The 17,101-nt window shown below is 44.6% G+C and overlaps 1 protein-coding gene across 3 annotated transcripts in view; it reads right to left on the reverse strand.

The window, feature by feature from the left end:
• LOC144797646 (uncharacterized) overlaps positions 1 to 17,101 on the reverse strand; it is a 38,490-nt gene that overhangs the window by 9,251 nt on the left and 12,138 nt on the right. For all 3 annotated transcript variants that reach the window (XM_078668349.1, XM_078668348.1, XM_078668347.1), the window contains exons 3-4: positions 10,209 to 10,352; positions 298 to 465 (exon numbers count right to left, since the gene is read on the reverse strand). In XM_078668349.1, coding sequence (XP_078524475.1) covers positions 298 to 465; positions 10,209 to 10,352 — 312 coding nt within the window. The remainder of the gene's footprint in view (positions 1 to 297; positions 466 to 10,208; positions 10,353 to 17,101) is intronic.

Raw genomic sequence — 17,101 nt, forward strand, 5'->3', positions numbered from 1 at the left:
GACAGAAAACAGTAAGAAGGACCTCTCGCTATCTCCAGTACTTTTGATGTGTGTGCATGCTCACACACACAGAAACCCCACTACTTTTGGATCCCCTCCGCTATTTCCATCTCCGACCTAGGAGCTATTTGATCAACAGGGCATACAGTATTAATAACATGCTTGCTCTAGTTTCCAGCCTCTTGCCCAGTGGAGCCTGAGCCCTACTCTGTGGACAGCATGCTGCCACACAGGGTTTAGCAATGTGAACCGGAGGAAGGACAGAGAGCGCAAGATTGGGGAAAAATAAGCCTTTACCTTAATGCAGTCCAGGAAATCTGCCTCCAACATTGTCTTGAACTCTTCTATGGTGACGGTCTTCGTGTTCCCCTGCACCGTTGAATGTTCATAGAAATACCGTACAATGCTATTGATGGAACGTTCGACATCAGTTATTCGACTGACCTGAGCATTTGAAGGTCTAACCTAGGAAAGAAGAGGAGAGCAAAGGAGAAGGCGATCAGCAGATGTTTTGTGGACTCCACTCAACTATACACAGTAATTGGAGAACACATCTAGGAATAGGCAGCCATAATGAGAAGGGATGGCTCCAACTTTCACAAGCAACAGTGGATTGGTCAATCAGGAGATTGTATGACAGGTATGTGCCACTGAAGGACCAGCAGGGCTGTGGCAGAGTTGGTTACGTGTCTGCCTGATATATTATTGATTCTGTCCTGTTGGCCTCTCACAAAATCTCCCAAAATCCTAACAGTGGAATAGATCTTTGCTTTCTGGTACCAACACATTCGGTTCTAGCAAGTATTCCAATGCTGTACACAGTACAAAGATCATTCACTGCTAATTTCGACATCCAATTTGCAAAAAATCAAACCATTCATACATCCATTTTACAGCACACAAATGCTTCTGCAAGAGATTAATTTTGCAAACAAATATTTGGTTAGAATTCAAAAAGTAGCACTTATTGTGTTTTTTCTCTCACCAAATGTACTTTTTGTGGGATTTTTACCCAATATTCTTTAGTAACAATTTTTCAACATTGTGGATTTAGCAATTTTAACAAACCATTATAGACCTGGGAATAACCAACTTAGCAGATTCATCACAGTTTTCAGTTAGAGTAGAGCCCTAAGGCCCGAGTATAAAGCTATTTGCACAAGTGAAACAGGTGTGTTAATAGTACTATTTGTAGGTAAACATTTTAGTTTCTGATGCACAGAATTGGAATTATAGTATATTGCCAGTACGAAATTTGGATGTGCTTACTCAGAAATTCTACCAGTATGAGCAGATTAGCTCAAAAGTAAAGTCAATTCCATCATAGCCAGATGTGTTAACGTTTCAAAGTAGCTCCACTTGCAAAAGTTGGTGATCACGTACACGCTGTCAGTATTCTATAAAGTTTTGGAGGTATCTTCCTTCCCAGAAAATGTTTAGGGATTTACCCCTGTCAAATGCAGGAATAAAGTTTTAGAGTGCTTGTGGGGAAGGAACACTCCTAAAACTGATGGGGCAATTGGACAATTGGTTGCCCCACAGGAAAATGTTCTCTCACAGAAACAACAATTTTCTTTTTATATTTCATGAACAGTAGAAGAAAAGTATATTTTATTTGTGAAGACGCATGTGAGCAGTCCTGGGAATAAGCAAGAAATGCAGATTCCAAGGGGCACTCTGTGACAAATCGGTGCATACATGCAAATAGATCCGATTCACCAGGGAGACTCCCAATTGTTGTCATTATTTCGGCTATCTCCCACCTGAAATTGTATCTCCTTCACTAGAAGTCAATAAGAGAAACACATTCTCACGATTTTAGTTTTAAATCCCCCTCTCTCCGCTTCTAAAATGTTGGCATGTATGTCTACAGAAGTCAAAACCTTTCCTCAAATTGCTGGCATAAGCTTGAGTAAGTGTAGTTTCCAGGTTGACTTAGACTAACGCAACACAGTGCTGGCACATGGAAGCATGTACATAGGTTTTTCCAACACTGTTATGAAAAAATAGCCCAAAAACAAGCAGGAAGGCTGCCCGACAGCCTAATCCTGCCGGCCCTGAAGTCATTGTACTGGCACCCAGTCGAACTGAACGCAAACTTTAAAATGTTATGATTGTCCAGCGAGTCCAAAAGGTGAGGTCACAAGTTTCTAACCTGACTGGCACAGGACAATAAGCCAATCCAGAGCATGATGTTCATGGCATTTAGTAAATAACAGTGGACATAATTCTGCTGGCCATGGTTTCAGGCAGAACCTTGGGAGCTATGAATCAAAAACAGCTTTGTTGCACGAGGAAGTCTCCTCAAGTCAAGGCTCCTTCCCAGAAGCTCTCAAGACAGGCCAAATTATCCCAATCCTAAAGAAATCTACACTAGTCCTTGATGAGTGCGAACTCTCCATCGGCAAGCTCTTAAAAAACGCACTCTATGCTTAATATCAAGATCACTTCAATGCCAACCATCTCTTGTACTACGACACTTGTATGCGTCAGCAGTTGACAGCTACCTTACAAATTGCAGATGAGGACATCCTGTCACCAGATGAAGACCCAGCCGTTGGATATTGCAGGACCTCTCAGCCACCTTCAACACCATTGACCACCCTGCAATCTTGAATGGGACTCACTGGCAATGTTCTTCACTGGTTTCCTTCCTTTTCCAATGGACATCATTATCACCCCAAGGTTTCAGGCAGTCCCCATCCCCTGTGGAGTCCTCCAAGGTTATTTCTGACATGTTAAGAATCCATCTGCACGCCTCTGGAAGATGCAGTACATGGACCCACTGCAGCCTGCAAATCACACTAGAACTCACCCAAAAGTCCTGTTATGACCTCGGACTGCATGCTATTTCAATCCTAGACCCGCAGAAAATCTACATTTGTTTTCATGAACTGCACAATCCCCGAGTGAACTGCCAAGTATTCAGACAGACACAGCAACCACTATGCAATGCTTTCAATAGAACGGCTGCTGCGCTACATTGGACTCCCTCAAAGCACATGTGAGAGAATGTAATTAAACACACACTGAGGCTAGTCTTGTGCTGCCCAATCATACAAATCCACGCCGGGCTTGCTGCTGCCTAGAACTGGGAGGCACCATTCCCTAAAACACTTAGTCAATGCAATGTCGTTTAAAACACCGTGTTGCAGAACTCTTATGCCTGTCTGCTGACCAATATTCAGCTTATCCTGTTCTAGTCCAGCTTGCTGCAGATTTCCTTATGCCCTGCAATGCATTTTGCTCTACTGTTTTATTCCTTTTGTCTCAAGTACGGAGCAGGGTTGAGCCCTCTCTAATGTGCTCCTAATTTGTTCTTTCTCTTCTACCATTCCCCTTTGCTTCCTGTCCCATATGCATGCTTCTGACTGAAATTTTCTTTTCAGTCCTCTTGTTTTATTTGACATAGACAATGAGTTTCCCTATCCAATTTTTTTTCCAATTTCAAATCTTTATTTCGGCCACAAGACCATAAAAGATAGACACAATATTACATCCATAAAAACATATTACAATTGGGATTTAAATCAGTTCAAATCTTGGAAAGATTTTAAAAACAGTCATAATTAGTGAAAGCCTGGCCACCTTTAAAAGCCTTGTGCGTGTAAACCACATTGCAGTTAGAAATTTTGACATCGCAAAGACAGTTATCGGGGATAAGTCAGTTTTTAAAACTCTATATGCCGGTTGAAGCTGTCTAAAACCCAGATTTTTAAGCAGAGGAACAATCCAACGCTTTCTGCTGTTCCGATATGCCCTACACAGAAACACAACATGCACATCATTCTCCTGTGAGTTATCGCATGCGGGGCAAGCCGAAGTGCTAGGTTGTCTCGTCCATCCTTTTGTGAAGGACCTCCAAGGTAAAGTCCCATACCTCCACTGTAGGAACAGTTTTCTTGTTAGAGGGGGCATGATGTCGTTCAGGACACATTCCATGTTATGAGTGTCTTTACTTTGGATGAAATGAAAAGTTAGTGATCCCGCATGGACCCTCCGCAGTGCTCGAGCCAGCATAAAATCATAATAGGTTTTTGAAAGCAAATTCTTGGAAATGCTAATGCTCGCTTTTTCCGGGTCTGTCCATAGTCCTGTCATTCCAAGGGACTCACACATAGTCTTTATATAGCTTAGCCAGGGTATGTTACTGGCTTTTGATGTTAATAAAAGGTCCTGGAGCTCCGCTCTGTAGGTTGTCAGGTCTTGGCTGCTCCACAGGCGGCGCCAAAAGGTCAGTGGTTTGAGGCTAAGTTCCTCGGTGATTGGCCTCACGCCCAAATCCAATCTTAGAGGGAGCAGTGGTGTGCTTCCCGGAAGGATTGCTAGCTGCCTGAGGAACTTATTTTCGGCAGTTAAGAGGCTTTGGGAAAATATATGGCTCCAGAGCTCTCCTCCGTAGACAACTGCCCCACGGGCCTGCGCTTTGTAGATTTGTATTGCAGGACCAAGCGGGCGGTAAGATGATTTACTAGCAATTCTTAGGATCCCTCCCGCCCTCTGGGTTAGTTTCATAGTGGATTTGGTTTGGTGTGCCCCCCACGTCAGGTTTTGATTCAGGGTTATTCTCAGATACTCAAATGTCTTCACCCTTTCCAGGCTTACATCTCCTAACCTCGGGTTGGGTCTATTGGTCGGCATTGGGTTTAAGGTCATAAATTTTGTTTTCTGCGGGTTAACTTCAAGACCCCTTTCCCCGCAGAATTCCAGGAACCCATCTAGCACCCGCTGAATGCCCATGGGGGATTTGGACAGCAGCAGGGTATCATCCGCGAACATTATTGCCGGAACCCTGCTGCCGCACAGTTTTGGGGCATCAATGTTAGGGATCCTAGCCAGGTGCTCTATTCCCCCGTTCACAAAGATGCAAAACAGGGTCGGTGCAAGCACACAGCCCTGCCTTACACCTCTGCGAACGGGGAATCTTTTAGTTAGTGTACCACTTTTTCCGCACCTGACTTGTGCAAAGTTGTTTTGGTGCAATTTGATAAGGATTGCTAGTATGTCTTTTGGGACACCCATGTCGTCCATGACCTTCCATAGCTTGGATCTAGGCACCAGATCGAAGGCGGCACGTAGATCCACGAATACCGAGTACAAGGTGCCGCCCTCGATCAGCGCCGTTCTCCAATAGATGAGATTCAGTCTAAGCATTTGGTCTACCGTCGAGACCCCCCTCCTGAATCCCGCCTGATATGTGCTCAGCGTGTTGGTTTCCTCTAACCAGTTCTGTAGCCTGTCTAGCATCAACCTCCCAAAGAGCTTCTGGGAAACATCAATCAGACTGATTGGGCGGTAATTGGCCGGCAGCAGAGGGGATCCCTTTTTGAAAATAGGGACCACCTCTGCTCCCAGCCAAGTGTCCGGAACCCCCATTCCTCCAAGGACCGCATTGAACATCAGCCTCAAATATGGAGCCCATATCCCCGGCTCTTGTTTGTAGAGGTCTCCGGGTACCCCGTCTAGGCCAGGGGCTTTTGACGCCGAAAGCCCTGCAATAGCAACCTGGACCTCTTTTATCGTGAATGGTTCACCAGCTGGTAAAGTCTCAAGAGTATATGGGGTATGCGTCGAGGCACCTTCCTCTAGGGCATAAAGGGACTGAAAGTGAGTTTCCCACACACTCGGGGCAATGTTAGGCTCGATAGCTGTGGGAAGATCTTCCGAGCCGTGATTCACAATTCTCCAGAATTTACGGGAGTCCCTGTTCCCTAGAGCTCTCGTGAGTTTCTCCCAGTGGGCTTCATCCCACTCCACCCTAGCATTTGACAGGAGATTTTTATGTGTCCTTCTTCTCAGTTTTATTTCCTCCCTGCTATGACCTGCTTTGACAGCTAACAGGAGGTCGCGTTTGGACTTGCGACACGTGGAGTTATACCAGGACTTTCCGCGCGTCCTGCCGGATCTAGCGTTCCCGTTAGTGAAAAGGTCTGCCTCCATTGCATTAATGAGGTCTTCATGCGTTTGCCACAGAAGTGCCCTAGTGGCTTCATTAGAGGGTTTGTCTCCAATAGCAACTGCCTTTTCCAGAACGGGGATAATTTTATCATAGAGTCTGGCCAACTTGTCATCACTTGAGGCCAATTTCTCCCATCTCACTCTCCTTCTATTACTCTCAAGGGTCAGTCCTGGCTTTGGCCCTGAGTTTTCCAATCCCTCAACCGTAATACCTGGTATGGCGTATTCCAATTCTAGGGCATTGTGGTCGCTGTCCCATCTATCAATTATCTTAAAGTCAATGATATGTGACCAAGATGACATTTGGACTAAGACATAGTCCAGTCTCGATTCAATTCCAATTTTATTGTAAGTGAATTTTCTTGGGACGTCTGATTTCGTACGGCCATTACATGCCCTGAGGCCATAATTAAGTGTGAGAGCTGTTACCTGCAGGGCAAGAGGAGTCCACGCCCTTGCAGGGGGGGCCATGGTAGCCGGCACCAGCCACCTTGAATCCTCCTCTAGGGAGGGTCCATCAAGAAGACCTGGTAATGGCTCGAAATGTACATTTAGGTCACCTCCCACCAGGTAAGAGAGCTCCCTGGGTATTTGGCTCAAAAACACAGAGAGTTCTTCAATCGTATTCGACTCTCTTGATGCGGGCACCGGTCTTGAGTAACATTAATTACTACAAGTTTGTGGGAATTAGGCCATTCTATCTGTACCGCTAGGATATCATCTGAGTCTACGTTTAGGGTTTTGGCGTTACAGCCCAGGTGGGTAGCCACCCAGGTTGCCAGGCCTCCTGATGGTCTACCCCGACCCCCCCACTTTGCAGGTTTTGTGAAGACTGCAAAGCCCTGGCGAGTATGCTCTTCTCTTGCCCAGGTTTCCTGGAATAGGCATACACTTCTTGAATTGATAAAGGAGGCCCATTCCTCGCATTCCAACTTAGTACCCAGGCCCGCAACATTCCACGAGATCAGATTCAATGATAGGGGTCGTGTTGATTCCTGGGACTCAATTCTGTTCAGCTGTATTGTTGGGGGTTCTAATATGTCCTCATCACATGTTCTCTCGCTTGAGGCTTCGACAGTAGTCTCTGCCATCAGCTGGTTAGACTCTTGGGAGAGTACCTGGGCCCGTGGGACAGCTGTATTTTCCTTTGGCCGTGAGGTGGGTCCCCAAGGGATAGATCTATCCAACTGTCAATCGCACTCGTCGAGGTAGGAAAAAGCATTAAATCTATTAGAAATTTCTAGCGGAGTAAATGGAATCAGATGGTCCATTCTCCTATTCCCCTGTGAGTAATCCTGTCTCCCCAAAAACGTACCATGGTTCCTGGCGTTAACCGTGTTCCACCCCAGGTCATTCCCGATGGGTGTGGGTCTGGAATCGTACCCCATATAGCACTTGTTAGATGGCATAAACGTGTTGCGCTGTGGAGGTACTTGGGCTCCTAGATAAAATGGGGTGTTCACCAAGGATCTTGGGTAGAAATATGTTAGATCGTATGGGACTATGGGGCTAGTCCTACTACCAATAGACCCATTCAGTATGAAGCCAGCAGCCTCAGGATCCCTGAAATTTACTACGATAAGGTCACCATTTAGATTTTTTTCCCTGGTGCCAAGCCAGGGGAGACGCCTGACATGGATAATGTCTCCCTTAATATAATATGGGAGTGGTCTATTTTGTCCTAGCCACTGTATGGTTTTGTTTTTTAGCTGTGAGTACCCCTCCCTTTTCCCCGCCTCTAGGGGGGGGGACTCCTGTGAGTATGACCACAAAGGGCACTGCATCGGGTGGTAGTTCCACATGGGCGCCCTGTATTTTCTCTTTCCTGGAACAGCTCTGCCTACCACTACCTGAGTGCCAGTTGTGGGTCGTTAAATTGTGCCCTCCCCTTTGGGATTCACTAACAGCTTGGGCAGCTGGTTTAACTGCAGGTGGCTGGCAGGCCTGTACTGGTGCTCGCTGAGATGACGGCACTCTCAATTGGGTAGTAGCAAGATGATTATTTGCTTTATTATTACTTTTGTTGTTGCTGTTATTGGGACCCTTGGGGACAACCGTAGTAGGAACAGGGGGAGTAGAGGGGAGTGGGCGAGTTGGAAAATGGACTGTGGGCGTCAATGGAGGGACTGGCTTGGCCGAGTCTATGTGAGGCTCTGGCCGGACATTGTTGCCAAATGATGACTCTATATTCCCAAGCCGATGTTCCACCCTTTTCAAAATGTCCAGTATTGGAATCATAAAGGACTTTAGTAGATTCTCCATGGGATCCCAGGAGGTACCAGATAAGAGCGCCTCTTCTAGTGGGGATGTTGCTGACCTTACTTCTCTTAATAGGTCAGAAACCGGAGTTGCGATATTGGAATCCGGAGCCACGGATGTCAATGGCACTAGAGAAGATGTTACTGTGGTCTCGGTTGTGGGAGCGACTGGCACATTCGCTCTAAGCGATTTACCGAACTCTGAATGGCTAAGCTTATGCCTTTGGGGTACCACCCCCTCCTTCTCCTTTTGGCTAGAGGCGGTCCAGGAGCTTTCGGTGCATGAAGCGTCTTGCCCTTCCTTTTTGGTAAATCCTTAGCTGGAAGGGAATAAACATTGGTGGCAACAGGTCCTGTGTTAGTAATGCCTGGAGCCAACGTGTCGAAAGAGAGTACAATGTTAGCAATGTCAGATGGGGGGGGAATATGTCTAAGAAGTATGGGGAACTTATCTATGGACAGAGGGTCCTCGTTTATGGTATCTGGGATGGTGTCAGGCAAAGTAACTACGGACGATGTGTCCAGCAAGGGTCTGTTCTTGAGACATTCAATGGAACGGCGGCGGTCAGTCCTACGCTCCGCCATCATATCCTCCTTCTCCGCGTCGATGACAACCCTGGTAAAGTAGTTCTCGAGGGTACCTTTAGTGCCCCCAGCAGGGGCGGTCATGTCAGCGGTGGTAGTCATGGTAGGATGCTCCTACCTTGCAATAGCCCTGCAGTATTTGGTAGATGACAGAGGGGTGGCCCGTCCTGTCCTCCTCCGTCCCCGGACGGCCACAGACGGTCCCGCCCTTGTCCCGGGCTTCTCCCGGACGCGCTCCCGCGCAGCGGGTACACGGTGATCTTTTAGTAGCGCGGGACGTGATTGGCGGGGGGGCGGGGCCGGCAGGGAGAGCAGCCCAGCTGGTGGAATTCAGGCGCGCAGGGACTCCTGGTCCACGGAGTCCCTGCCTTCTGCTCGCAGCCCTGCCGGTCGGATGCAGACAAACCCCTCAGGTGCAGGTGTTCCCGCGGTTGAAACCGCGCTGCGGGACCCGCGAAGCGGGTCCGGCGAGTTGCAGCCTTCAGCCCCAGTGATGAGGAAACGTGAATTTAGGAGCAGGGGACGGGTGAGTTTGCTGTCGGAAACCCCAGTGGAAGTTCCCTATCAGTCTAGGAAAATTCTGAGTCTTAACAGTGTATAAAGCTTATGGCAATCTAATGTATTTGACCCGTTTTTGGTTTCTTTCCCTACTTGTACATGTTAGGGTTACCTTACCTTATCTGTCTTCTTCTTGTCCTACACCCTGCTAGTGCCTGGTCTTCATGTCATTGCCAGCTCCTCTGTATTGGTACATCAAATCTCTGCTTTGAAAATCTGACGTAAACCCCATAACAGTCGACAGTCATCTTCACTTTCTACATGAAGCCCCTTAACCTCTACTCCGGATAAATGCATCAAAATTCATCCACCCATCTTACTACATGAATTTTATTTAAAATTTCGTCTTAGATACCGCCATGAACAGAGCTTCATCAAGGTACAATTATAGCTCACTTCTATGCACAGAAACCAGCTATCCCTCCAGTCACTTTCTGTCTGAAGCAGACGCTGTACAGCACTCCGCTGCGTTGTGGATAGGTTCACTTTACACTTATAACACATATATGCAGACAAAAAAACATACAAAATGCACAGCAAATGAATAAACGGGAGATTAATCCTGCAAAAAATGTTTTCTTTCAACTTCCTCCATCAGACTTGCCCCAAATGTAAAAATGCACCAAAGGGAAACATATTCATGTTACACATAAATTGTATTAATTTGTGCATCCATTGCTCCCAACTATCCATTGCTAAGAACACCAAGGGAGAGTGTATTTTGGGAAAGCTAACCTACCATTACTAAAACAATGGCCAAGGAATGAATTTTGCAACCACCATAAAATCTGGAATCTCTCATGGCCCAGACTAGTCACAGACCCTGGTGCTTCTCCTCGAGCCACTTACTTCGGACTGCATGGCCATTTGATCGCTCTGTGTGATGGCGATCGAGCTAATCAGGCTCCAATACTCCTCAAAGCTTATCTTGCTATCTTTATTTGCATCATAAATCGTGAAGAATTCATTGACCTTTTCGCTGTCTTCGGTGCCCTAGGCATAAGGAAATAAAAAAAAAAGATTGACAAGGGCATATTTCAGCTATGCGTTGCTCAATTTATTCACAAAGATCCAATAATATTAATAGGACTTAAATAAAAATAAAATAGTGAACCAGCAAGACTTCAATTGCCAATGGAAGAACTCCTGACATCGCATCATGAACCTGGAAACCTGGAATTACCGTCTATGCTCATCTAGACTTGGGGCCATATGTATCAAGCACAAATGCGTTCGCAAACGCCGAAATTCGCTGAATTTCGGCGTTTGCGATCGCATTTTTGCTAAATGGTATGTATGAAGCAAATCTGCGTGCAAAATAAGGAATCGTAAAATTTGCGATTCCTTATCTTGCGATTGCATTTAAGGAATCGCAAATTTTACGATTCCTTAAATGCAATGTAAGAAGCACAAAAAAAGTACAATTTCGCCTTAGGGAATCGCAAATTACCACCAACTTCAAGTTGGTGGTAATTTGCGATATCTTTGAAAAATGCACTTTTTTGCATTTTTCAAAGTGCCATGTGACGCACAAACATGCCCTTAGGGCATGTATATGTGCCACATGTGCACCCATGCTTATTTCAGGGGTGCAACAGGGTGTCATTTTGACACCCTTGCACCCTTGAAATTGCATTCTCAATTTGCGATTCGCTAATTGCAAATCGCAAATTGAGAATGTCTTCCTATTCATTCCTATGGGCCTCTAGGCCCATAGGAATGAATGGGGAGGTATTCCTTAATTGCGAATTGCAATTTGAGATTTGCACTTAAGGAATATGTAGGATTCGCAAAATGTATTGCAAATCCTACATACATAGCATTTTGCGATTCTCAAATAGCAATTCGCAAAAAATCGCTATTTGAGAATCGCAAAATGACTTTTTGATATATACGGCCCTTAGTCTGTACCTTAAAGGACAAAAAATGTGAATCCTTCTATTCTGATAAGTTCCAGGAAGATTGTATCTTCAGATGTATTCTCCTGAAAACCACTTCATTCAGGTGAGCTCCATTCCAAAAGCGGAATACCAATATACTTCTAACTTAGTTTGAATTGGCATAAAAAGATACACATAAGATACATGTTGCTGGAACCCGCACATCACAGATAATCCCTTTTTAAGATTAACTCTATAAAGAAAATCACTATCTAATTACAACTTCTGTTTTCTCAAAAGAGTATTGTAATAATTTGTCTTTATCTGATCATCATTTCAGTTTTTCTGAGTGGCCTCTCCAGCTTTAGATGTCCTTCTCTTGACGGATAAATGCAATGAATTCTTGTCACATTTTGGGAACAAATTACTTACATCAGAGACAACATCTCTCTCAATCAGGCCTTCCTAAAACTGGCACTACCTATAACTAAGAAATCCAGCATCGTAAAGGTCTCGGGAAGCCACCAAATCTTGTTCCTGCAAAATAGAAAGGACTTGCTCAGGGTTGATTATTCTGACCATTTTGTGTTTCAGAAGTTTGTTCAGAAATCACAAATCAAGAGTTGAGTCTATCACTCTACCTTTCATCAGCTCAAGCAGGTATCCGGGATAATATAATCTCCCTCAGATAAATATGAAGCATTCCAGTTGAATACAGCACAAGAAGAGAAATAACCTCTTTCAGCAAGATGCTGGTGTGGGGTGGCAGGGTGAGGTAGGATAAAAGTGGGTGTTTTGAGGAATGACAGGGAGTAACCCAATCTCTTTATTTACAGAAACCACTGATCTGCTGTTCACGCCTAACAAATTTGGAGAAACCACCTGACGCTCCATATGGCCCAAACATCTGAAGGACTCGGTAAGGAATTATAGTGATTGAAGCAGAGGAGTAGATGAGAGATGACTACTGGGATCGTCTGCCTCTGCATAAGCTTTTGCAGCTGTAGGAATGAAAAAGTTGCTGAGATGTGAGCTGCAGGTGCCCAAATTGGTCAAACAAGGCCTGTTTTGAAAAACTGGAAAGAGGTGGTGGTGCGAAGGTTTGGCGGTAGCGAGTTCCAAATTCTAGTCTCATTACCTGAGAAGGACTGTGCCATGAGTTTTTCCTTTTTAAAAGTTGGAGGTTCGAGCAGTAGATTTTCAGGATTGAGTGAAGTTTTGGAGCCGCCTGATATTTTGATTTTGTTAGCCAGGTAGCGAGGGGTGGAAGTGTGTATGGCTTTACGAGTGATGCACTCTGTCTTATATACTGACCTAGCTTCAATGGGAATCCAGCAAAGAGAAATCAGTATGGGTGTAATATGGTTGTTTCTTTTGGTCACGTAGACGTAACGCGCTGCTGAATGGAAGATGGATTTTAGAAGGGATAGGTGGGTTGGTGGGAGGCCTGCAACAAGAGAGTTACAGTAGTACAGTCTGGAGGAGTACTAAAGATTGATCCAGAGTTTTCAGGTCTTCCACAGGAATGAAACGCTGGATCCTGAGAGAAAGCGCAGTTGGAAGCGTGCTTTCTCGGCCATTGTGGTGTTTTGGGATTGGAGGTTATGTCTTTTGTCCAGGATGACACATAGGGATTTGGCACTTTCAACAATGGTAGGCTTGCTGTTAAGAATGTTCAGATTATCCATCCATGACTGCACAGATGGTGGAGAGTTTGAGGTTGAGTTAAGAAGGAATTGGGTTTTAGAGGGGTTCAGATTTAGGTGATGAGACATCATCCATTCTTGGCTGGAGTTGCGGGTGGTGGGGAGGAATGAAATGTTGTGTGCGGAGGACACCTTGAGGTAGAGTTGGGTGTCGTCAGCATAGAGGGGATAATGGACCCCAGTTTTTTTTCAGTAGGTCTCCCAGTGGTTCCATGTAAAAACTGAATAGGGTGGGTGCGAGGATTGCATCTTGACGGACGCCTTGATTCACAGCCTTTGATGTGGTGAGACAGTTTTCAATTTTAATCATCTGAGATCTGCCTGTGAGGTCTGATTCAAACCATGTGAGGACTGTGCCTTCAAATCCCATTCTTTGTTTTAATGTGTTCAGAAGTGACTCATGGTTTACAGTGTCAAAGGCTGCAGAAAGGTCCAGAAGGATCAGGTGTTGCCCGAGTTACAAACCTTCAAGGCATCGTCGATAACGTGTAGCAGTGCAGTTTCAGTCCTGCATCCTTGATTGAAGCCAGACTGAAATTTATCAAGAAGGTCATTGTCCTTGGTATGTTGGGAGTGTTCCTCCACTACACATCTCTCAGTGATTTTAGCACGGAAGGGGAGGTTGGTGATAGGGCAGAAGTTGTTAAAGTCATTCACATCAGCAGAGGATTTCTTTAGAAGTGGGGTCACCTGACCTGTTTTGAGGGCACCAGGAAAGGAGCCTTGGCTGAGAAAGAGGTTAACCAGATTAGTCCATTAGGGAAGCGTGTAGGTGTAGAAGTCTTTTGCAATGTCGCTAGGGATAGGGTCAATAGAATGTTTCAAAGGTTTTATTTTCAGAATGCTCTTGAAGACGGCATTTTCAGTGATGAAGTCAAAGCAGTGCCAGGAGCCTTTAGATTTGCAGTCCTAAAGTTGGGTTGGATCTGGTCAGGGAGTGATTTCACATTTGCTTAGAAGAATTGTGCAAATTCTGCTGCTTTCTTAGGTGGAGCATCAAATTTGATGGTTGAAGATGAGGCGGCATTGCTTGTAGTTTTAATTATATCAAGGAGTTTCTTTGGTCTGTTCGGGGCAGAATCGAGGAGGGTTCTAAAGTGATTAGCTTTTTCACTAAAGATGTGTTTGTGATAGCACGATCTTGCAAAAAGAGATTTGAGAGATTAATAATGGAGGGGGGCTATTTCCATTTCTTCTCCAGGTATCTCTGGTTTTTCCTTTCATCCTAGAGGGACTTATTGAACTATGGGGCAGAGGGTGTGGGCCTTTTCTTTTTCCTTTGAAGTGGAGCTACATTGTCTATCAAGACGTAAATATTTATGAGACAATGGGTAGTCAAGTCATTGACTTTGGAGTTGGGGTTGATTCTGGGTAGTGCCTTCATGGCTGTGTTGCAGAGACTGTCTAGGCCAATGTTTTTAGTGTTGCAAAAGCAGGTAGATGCTCTTTTAGGTTGGCCGAGGGTTACAAAAGGAGAGAGGTGGTTAAACCAGTCTACTGGCACAGAATCATCAGTTGTTAGCAGGTCATCTTTGGAAATGATTCGGTCAAGTGTGGAGTCTTTGGAGCGTGTTGTTCAAGGTTGTGTTGTAAAAGATTATTTCCTGAGAGGAATGTGACAAGCTGGTTGGTGGCCGAATCTTGTGAGATGCCCCAATGAAGATTAAAGTCTCCTAGAAAAATCAATTTATCGCTTTGTGAATATATGTTATTTTCAAAGTCAGTGAATTCCTCAGTGAAGGTGGAGCGGTTACCTGGTGGGTGGTAAATGGCAAAGATGCTGAAAGGAGAACAGTGCTGCACATTAAGTTCCGGAGAAAGGCATAGGGGTTATGTTCTGTAGGTCGGTGCCTGAGTTGTAAGTGGCTTCATTTGCTTCGGAACAGGTAGATGGTAGGTATATTGCATAGATGTGTGCTGCCTGGAGAGGATATGGTGGGAGAGTTAGAATTATTATAGCTAACAAGTAAGTTAGCAAATTTCTGTTAGGGAGAGATTGTGCGCAGCTCTTTTAGGGCTAGGGAGAAGAGTACTCCTCAGGATTAGGAGTTTAGGGTATTGTCTGCTCATCATGGGGAGTAAGGAGTTGAGTACAGTAGACATTTTAGAGCTTATGTGGGAGACAGTAGCTTCAAGATGAGAGATTGTGGAATTGAGGTAACCTAGTTTATTTTCAAGGGAGGGCAGAGCTGAGCATGGAATATTAAATTGCTCTAGAGGGGCAACAGGTTCTGAGGGAAGTTCTTTCTTGAGAGGTGGAGTGAGGAAGTGGGGGTGAGGTGATGTGGGGGGTATTGGATCATGGTGTGGAGGGTGCAATGTCAGGTATTGTTGACAGGAAATGTGTGTGGGTGTGCTGTGGAGTAAATTAAGTACTCAGGACATTCACTGAAATAGATGTGTTGTGTATTGGTTGAGGTGAAGAAGGGTAATAACTGTGGTGGGAAGAAGGTATGTGGGCCTGTCTGTGTTTCAGTTCTTTTACTCTTTAGCAGCAGTGATCGAGGTTAGCTGAGCCGATGTTAAATGTGCCTCAAAGTCGGCCATGATGGTGGTAGCTGCAGGTCTGCTTGAAAAATAAAGGGGATGTGATTGTGGGGAAGCACAAGGCAAGTAGCCACGGGGGAGGGACGTGATAAGAAAAAAACGATAAAACAACGAGAATAAAAACAACGGCGCTCCTGAGGGCTCATAAACGAAGATTAAAAAGTCCCTTAATTAATCATACAATGAGGGATAATGGAGGGTTAGGGTGCTTGGTCCCAGCACTCGGGGAGTGGTAAAAACGGCAAGAGGCATGATGCATGCATGCCATGGACAAATGAGGATACGTAATAACAGAGCGATGTGGGAGCCAGAAAATGGCAAGCCTATGGGCAGGATGAAGCCCACAAAGCAGATACATTACATAACAATGGGGTAACCCAGTAGACTGCAGGACCTTGGTACAGTGCGGTACAGAAAGGATTTGGTCCTAATGGAAACTCTCTAGATACGGCAATTAAATTTGCCAGGACAGTACTGATTTGAACACTGTACCTATATATTGTGGATGGAATTTGATTGATTCAAAAGTAAAGGTCTCAAACAGGCCAAGGCGCTACATAAATCGCTGTTTCAATTTGCCTAAATTATTTTTCATTCCTTTTGACTTCTTTTTCAACTATGAACGAGCACTTTTTTCAAGCACTTCTATTGGGCACAATGGAGCAACCACTTCAATGTGTGTATATATGTATGTAGCTTCAATACAATTTGAATTTTTTTCAATTGATGTTTGTGTTTGTGTGTTGTCATCACGCTCTTTCCTCTACTCATGAATGGTAATTTCCACTCTCCTTTGAATTGGGGTTCTATGGCTCCTGGTGTAAAGTCAGGATAGGCTCATTCAATTGCAGTATCTAGAGAGTTTACGGACCAAATCCTTTCTGTACCACAAAGCAGATATATCATGCCTCGGTTCGAGACAGCGTATGGGCGCCGTCTAGAGCCGAGATCTAAAAAAGTTGAATCAAATATGATCTGCCGTCATATTTATATTTGTATGTCCTTTCTCTGAAGGAGTGGTTACGGATTGAGAACAGGATTGGGTCTTGGTTTTCAGTGGAGTCCTAGACCGACTTATGATGGATGTCATGTAAAGCTTGGTTTCTTGTCTAGCAGTTAGTCTTGGATGCCTTTGAGTGCAGAGGAAGCACCCTGCTGTGCTTCTTACTCAAATACCACAGGGCAGACAGTCAGTCTATTTTGTTGTATTTTATTTATTTTTATGTTTTTGGTCAATAAAAACCGTTACACAGTCAATCATTCATTACATTTTATAAAATGTTATTCTAAACTTATGTTTCTGACAAATCTTTTAAAACAAACTTGTACTTTCATTTTAAAAATAGGTATAACAATTACATAAATGCAGTTCTTGTATGTCCTCAATTTGAAAAACTCGCTACTCAGTGCATGTCAATTTTTCTCAGGGCTTTATGCGATCCTATTATTCAATATACAAGAGCTAGTGTTTAAAGTGCTATTATGCAGAGGTGCATTTTAATCCGAGGGTCTTCTTTCTCATTGTCCCGGGTTTTAAAGTGTGTTGTCTTGATTCTTTTGTATTAATCACTCTTTTAACTCAAATTTCTGTAGATTTGACCTTCAGTTC

The sequence above is a fragment of the Lissotriton helveticus genome, chromosome 12 (genome assembly GCF_964261635.1).
Source record: "Lissotriton helveticus chromosome 12, aLisHel1.1, whole genome shotgun sequence".
Taxonomy (NCBI): Eukaryota; Metazoa; Chordata; class Amphibia; order Caudata; family Salamandridae; genus Lissotriton; species Lissotriton helveticus.